The sequence below is a fragment of the Macrotis lagotis genome, chromosome X, assembly GCF_037893015.1.
Source record: "Macrotis lagotis isolate mMagLag1 chromosome X, bilby.v1.9.chrom.fasta, whole genome shotgun sequence".
Taxonomy (NCBI): Eukaryota; Metazoa; Chordata; class Mammalia; order Peramelemorphia; family Peramelidae; genus Macrotis; species Macrotis lagotis.
In genome coordinates this window covers 169,772,793-169,780,059 of record NC_133666.1, presented here as the reverse complement: position 1 = coordinate 169,780,059, position 7,267 = coordinate 169,772,793, and the positions used below count along the sequence as shown (strand labels likewise).

Genomic DNA, 7,267 nt, shown 5'->3' with positions numbered 1-7,267 from the left:
GAGCACCATGTTTCAGGAACTGCAAATAAATAGGCAAGTGTAAACTAAATTGGAGTATGCATGGAGAGGAGTAAGGTATAAGAAAATTGGAAAGAAATGCCCAAAAGAGGAGTTTATAGGGGCGGCTAGGTGGTGTAGTGGATAAAGCACTGGCCCTGGAGTCAGGAGTACCTGGGTTCAAATCTGGTCTCAGACACTTAATAATTACCTAGCTGTGTGGCCTTGGGCAAGTCACTTAACCCTGTTTGCCTTGCAAAAACCTAAAAAAAAAAGTTTATATTTGATCTTAAAGGTAACAGGAAGCTTCTGGAGCCCCTTGAACTGAGGGCTATATGGTCAAACTTATCCTTTTTAAAAATCACCATAATAGAGAACAGATTGGCATGAGGAGAGACATCAGGCAGGGAAACCAATTACAAAGCTATTGTAGTAATCTAGACAAGACTCTTCTATCAATCAATATTATAAGTTCTTCATTCACAGGAAAGTATTCACCGAAAAATAAAACAAATGAAGAGTTAGGCACAGAATTTTTTCTAAAGCAATTTAATAATATAAAACAATCCATTTCTTTCAGATTAGATGAAATCAAAACATAACAAAATCTTTGAGATGTTTTAAATCCATAGGGTAAAATTATAAATTTAATCAAATAATTGTGTAGAGATGATTTGTGTTGAAAATATTTATCTCCAAAAATAGTTAGATGTATTAGTTTCACAGTTCTTGAAAGAAATCTCAATGATTCCCCTGACTGGATCATCACAGGTATAGTGCCATAATTCATGGAACTCATTTTCTCTACAGATATTATGGAAGTTGTGATGGAACCATAGAGGTACACATATATTCACTGAGATATAGAAAAAAAAACATTTGTGACCTTTATATCAAAAGACAGCTATAAAATTTAAAGCATAAAGTGCAACAGCTAGACTGTAAAAACTATGACTCATCCCCCCCAAAAAATGAGGGTGAATGCTTGCTACCACAGTAGACACACTTCCCCTTCCATAGGACAGTAGCAACAGAACCACTTTAATTTAAGAATAAAGTAGCACTCTGATTATATATTGCAGATACAAAAATATGAAAGGTTGACTTAGCAAATATATGAAAAAAAACTGCTCAAATAGTGAGAGATTAGTTTAGGAAGGTAGAAAATATTTATAAAAAGAGAATTCAGCTAGTTAGAATGACTTCTAAGTTGGATTTGATAGCACCCAGATAAAGCTCTTGTTTTTGAAAGGTCCAAAACCTGTTTTGGAAATAACATTTTCTGGGTGATTTTGCCAAAATAAGTCTTAGCCTTCACAAGCCCTAGAGGTACAGTAATTCTATAAACGTGATTGCTATGTGACAGTATTATTATTTTATGCCAAGGCAAATCTGAAAAGGATTCATAAAATCAGAGTCCTACCAAGGGTTGAACAAACAGGGCAAATGGTGGAGCACTGGTCTGGTTCTATTCTAGTCTAAATTTGCATTCTGATCTTTTCCTATCCTCTGGGGAAAAAAACCAAGGAATTGGATAACTTTGTTTTCTTATATAATGCTGTTTTCTAGATGCTTTGGACATGCTGTATCAGTGACAGTAAAATAGCAAATAACCAAAAAGCATAATAAAGTACTTATTGATACAGGATGATTGAAGAATTTTCATGATGAATTAGGCAAGTTCATCAATTAACAGGAAAAAAAGTTGTTAAAAATATTTTAAAATCCTGTATATGCTAATAATTTCTATGCTGGCTTACCTCAGAACAAGAAAATTTTTCCTAACCTAATGTCTCAAACTACTATCTTAGAAATTTTAGTTCATCCTTAACTGTGAACACCGTAATACTCATCACTATCAACCACTTCACATAACTCCAGTCACCACAGACCCTTTTTTTTCTTCTTTTAGAATGTCACGTATAAAGAACAAGGAATATTCTCTAAATTCAAAGGTCAACATTTTTTAAGTTATTAAAAAATAACAAAAATTTTAAAAATCTACTAGGGTACCTGACCCAATTTAAACACAGACTACTCAATGCTTTTTACATCTCAAAACCCAACACTGTGGATTCTGTACAAACTCTGACTGAAATAAAAATTTACTAGCTGTGTCAAAAAAATTTGTCACAACCTAGTACTTGAATATTAAAATCTTTACCCGTCCTATTTAAAAATGTATTCATGATTGCACATCATTTGATAAAATATCAAACCTCTCAAAGATTCAAAGGAGTTCTTTAACTGTTATATCCAACAGAACCAAAAGGATAAGTCTAAGCTGAATGTTCTTTTTAAGGCTTAGTTCAAGGGGCAGCTAGGTGGCACAGTGGATATAGCACTGGCCCTGGAAATAGGAGAATCTGAGAATCAAATTCAGCTTCAGACACTTAATAATTGCCTAGCAGTGTGACCTTGGGCAAGTCACTTAACCCCACTGCCTTAAATAAAATTAAAAAAAAAAACCTGGGGAGCATAGGTTAAACACAGTGCAATTCAAAAACTACTTTTAAAAAAGAACCTCAGGTCCTTTTATTTCATTTATGCCAAAAGATAAATTACCAACATGAAAGAAATCTACTGCTGTGAATAAATAGATAAATAAGAGGTGATGACATAAATACATTTTTAAAACAAAGGCTGATAGGTTTGACTTGTGATACTCCTTCCACTTCTAAATCTATGATCCTAGAACCCTAATATCATCAGAGATATGTATGACAAAGAAAGGGACAATGCCAGTTATGCATTGTGAATAAAGGATTAACCCAAACACTGATATAGGCATCCTTGAGATATTAAAGAACCAGAGAAAGGCCAGAGAGGGTCCTCTATACATTTATGAAAGTACATGAGGCATAGAAGGTAGTGATGGGATGTGATCACTAATGGATGAAGTGAGTACCTATAACCATGAGATCATACACCTTGTTTCTGCTCTGGGTCTCTTTAACAGATTACCATCAACAACGGTTTGCTGCTTTTAAAGCCTAGAAATTTTGACAGACCCAACTCAATCAACTTCCCTTGTAGAAAGAGGGAAAAAGAGGATTCCATTAGCTAGCATCATGATTTTCAATCCCACTAAACTCCTGGAATATTCAAACATTCACCGATCAGCCTCCCAGACACCTCTCAGAATGAAGTTATTTGTCTTTCCATCCCTCTATCCCGCTTTCCAAAGGGAACTTGGAAAATTCTCATTGGGTACCAAGTAATGATGAAAACAGATTTAGAGCTTTGATGGGGTAGGGGTGGGGAAACCTGAACCCCAAGCCCACAGACAAAAATTTCAGAAAATTTCCCCTCCCTGAACCTTCTTAATATCCATTAAGTATAAAATAAGCAGGTCTTAAGACAATGAACCTATTTTTTTTTATTATTCAGAAACATTAAAATGGGCAGTATTTATGCCTATGAAAACTCTTAGTTATCAACCAGAGTTGTGAAAAATTAAAATACTTCCTGCAACTTGGAGAGCTCTATCTGTTTCTGTAGTAAAGAACAGTTGGATGTGAAACAAACAAAACAAGTAAATAAGTCTTCTGGAAACTCCCCTTCCAACAATTCATGACTTTGGCTTGAAGATTGTCAGCAACTAGGCCTAAGAAACCAACCTGTAGCTAGTATTTGAGAGAGAATTCCAAATTGTCGCTGAAACTCTTACAGCAGTTTCATAAAAGCAATTAAAATAAGGCATGGACTCCATTTGCCATTTGAGATCATCAAGTGCTTTTAATCTCCTGATTCTCCATGAATTCCAAGAATAACAAAGTCAACTGGCCTTGATGAGTAAATGCCATGACCTAGTTCTCTGGGATTGAATCATCTGTTATGCCAACATACAGTGTTTTCTGACATCATAAAGAAGATATACAATAATCCTACTTTCCTCCCTCTACCACTAATAGTGGAATGTCATGGACAAGGTAAGAAACACTCCAGTGAAATGAAAATAAAATATCCCTGAGGCTGGCAACGAGCACCACAAATCTTGCAGACATGTGTTGTTGTTGTCATTGTTCAGTCATATCTGAGTTTATGTTTCTTGGCAGCGATACTGGAGTGGTATGCCATTTCCTTCTCCAGATTATTTCATAGATGAGGAAACTGAGGCAGAAAGGTTTAAGAGTCTGAGGCCAGATTTAAACTCAGGAGACATTTACAGACATGCTAGTTCCTGATTCACCCAATGAAGAAGGGGAGCAACTGAGCCCATGGAGTCTTTGTTCAGTTTCAAAACTCAAAAAAGAACATACTGAAAATCTTAAATGAATAAGTCATGTTACTGCCACTTTTGAACATATGTCTAATGAATGCCTTGGTTCATAGAAAGGGGAGCAGCAGTAGTGTTCCAGGCCATAATGGGGAGTCTTGCAATAGGTTAGAATCAGAATACACTGAAAACAAATAAAAACACCCTCATTATACATATGAGGAAAGAGAGGCCCAGAGAGGTTAGTGGCTTACCTAGGGTCAAACAGCTCATAAAAATGGGAGAACTGGGGGGGCAGCTAGGTGGCATAGTGGATAGAACACTGGTCCTGGAGTCAGGAGGACCTGAGTTCACATCCAGCCTCAGACACTTTATAATAATTACCTAGCTGTGTGCCCTTGAACAAGTCATTTAACCCCATTGCCTTGAAAAAAAAAAAAAAGGAGAACTCTGAATCAAATCAAGATTTTTTTGACCTGTCCCCCATTTGATATCCTTTTTACTACAACTACCCATTTAAGATACTTCCAATCTCAATTACTATACTTAGGGGGTAGAGAGAAAAATTCGAGATGATTCATAAAAGTGATTTTCTAAAGTATTGCATGATATTTCAGAGTATTTCAGGTTCCTCTAGGTTTCACATAAGAGGATACCTCAATATAAAAAAAAAGTTTAGTTTCATTGGGTTTGTGACAGTTAAATCATCCCCATGCCCACTAAGAAAGGGAGGGAAAAACTGCCACCAGTTATAGTTGGGCATTTGGCAGCCTGGCCAGATAGTAAGGCTATTGTACTACATTGTATGGTATATATCTATTATTCCTATCTATAAAATAAAGGGATTGACCTAAATGATCTCATAGGCTCCTAAGACTTCAAGTCAGAATGGACCTTATCTAAAACTACCCTTCTTGCTTTCTAAAGAAGGAAACTAAGAATCAGAGAGGTTAGGGTCACACTGCTAATAAAAGTAGGAAACCCTAATTTAGGATTTAGACCCTAATTCTCTGACCCTACCTCTAGGATCCTTTCCACTACAACCATCCACTTAAGATGCCTTCAAACCCTAATATTCTATAATTCTCTTCTCTTTGCTCTTCTACTGTTCTTCAATTCTACAGCTTATTGGTGTATTATGAACTGGGGGGAAAAAGTTGTGCACATTTTAAAGGATGATTTGATGGTAACAATTTCCCCATCTCCATTAATTTTGCCCAATAATAGAAGATTAATCTAGGACTCTCAGCACAAATAACAAAAATAACTTCTAACCTTACTTAAAATCTAGGTTTTGTGAGACTTCTGATTAAAAATTCTTCTCCTAGAAGTCCTTCATATAGATTCTTCACAGACTCTATTGAAAATCTCTGGAACAAAGATGCAAGTTTAGTCCAAAAGAAAAGGTACATTTGTTTGTCATTTCCAACCACAAGAGTTCTGAAAAGATAATATGGGGGTAGAAGAGAGAAGGACAGAAGGTCCCTAGGAGTTGCTAGTAACTTGCTGCTTTGGTCTAACAAGACATTTTATTATCACAGTGTTTTAAGATTCACGAGCCAGTAGTAAGGGATAGTGGGCATCTAAAAATAAAACCTGAAGAAGCTCCCAGGATAACCTAAATTCTACTTGTATTTTCATTCTCAAAAAAAAAAAAACCCACCAAAACCCAATTTTCCTCCTTTCCAAGGGAAAGAGGAAAAATGCATTTCTTAAAGGGGAAAAAAATGCATTTCTTACTGTACATTGTTGAATTCTTACAAGTTCTGAACAGACAAGAGTGAAAAAGTCCAAACAAATAAAGAAGCAGACTCATGTCTCCCTGGCTGTCATGATCATTAACTAAGCACAGTAAGTGAGAAAAAATAAATAGGAAAAATCCAAAGCTGCTGAACTTTTACATCATGTGATCTTGACTGGAGATTTCTTGTTGGCACATAGGAGGGAGACATAGGGGACTCCTATGAAGGCCCATTTTTCACTAGGCCAGAATTTGATGACAGGACCTTGCTCTGGGATCTCTGATGCAGCATCAAAGTATGCAAAGCAGACACAACCCAGATAGGCAGCCAGACAAATGAGGATGTGCCTGAAAAATAGATAAAACAGATAAACCCCAGGGTTAGATACAATATTAGGTGTTTAATAGATGTTTAATGATTGATTGATTGATTGATTGAAGCTCCTTGAAAAAACTTGATCTAGGACACCAGCACTATTCTAGACCAGCTAGGAGGAGATGAAGTTATAGCTCTCCTACATAGCTAGAGAATCCTGACCTGTACAGGGCCAGCTTTCCTCATACAGTATACTGGAAGTGACTCATTTGTTCTCCATGACAGGAACTAATTCTAAAACAGGGAGGGTTAAATCATGTGAAGTGAAGGGACTAAGACTGGGTTATAAGAGTTTGAAAATAAAGTCTATAAGAAGAGGGTAATTAGGGGCTGCTAGGTAGCACAATGGATAAAGCACCGGCCCTGGAGTCAGGAGTACCTGGGTTCAAATCCAGTCTCAGACACTTAATAACTACCTGGCCTTTGGCAAGCCACTTAACCCCATTTGCCTTGCAAAAACCTTAAAAAAAAAAAAAAGAGGAGGGGGAAATGAGCTGAAAACAGCTCTTTTATTCCTGACTTAGCAGAAAATTAAACTGTTACTCCCTGTCTATGTCTCAGGGCACATTCTTGTCTAAAGAAAGTCACCTATTTTTTAAAATTGTGATCATTTGGGCAGCTAGGTGGCGTAGTGGATAAAGCACCGGCCCTGGAGTGTCTGCACTTAATAATTACCTAGCTGTGTGGCCTTGGGCAAGCCACTTAACCCCATTTGCCTTGCAAAAAATCTAAAAATAATAAAAAAATAAATGTGATCATTTAAAGAAGACCTTTACTCTAGGAGCTCTGGGTGTTTTTGTGGCCCTTTAAAATGAACAATTTAAATAACATAAATCTATTTTCAAAGATGAACAAAAATAGAAATAATCAGGTTGGAAAAACTATGAAACCCATTTTCATATATTGTTGATAGAGCTGTAAATAGTTTCAGCCA

At 36.4% G+C, this 7,267-nt stretch overlaps 1 protein-coding gene across 1 annotated transcript in view; it reads right to left on the bottom strand.

Moving 5' to 3' along the window:
• Positions 1–528: 528 nt before the first annotated feature.
• The window catches only part of ACER2 (alkaline ceramidase 2), a 32,839-nt gene continuing 26,100 nt past the window's right edge, over positions 529–7,267 (bottom strand). Inside the window, exon 6 of the mRNA XM_074207868.1 lies at positions 529–6,305. Coding sequence (XP_074063969.1) covers positions 6,119–6,305 — 187 coding nt within the window. The 3' untranslated portion in view covers positions 529–6,118. The remainder of the gene's footprint in view (positions 6,306–7,267) is intronic.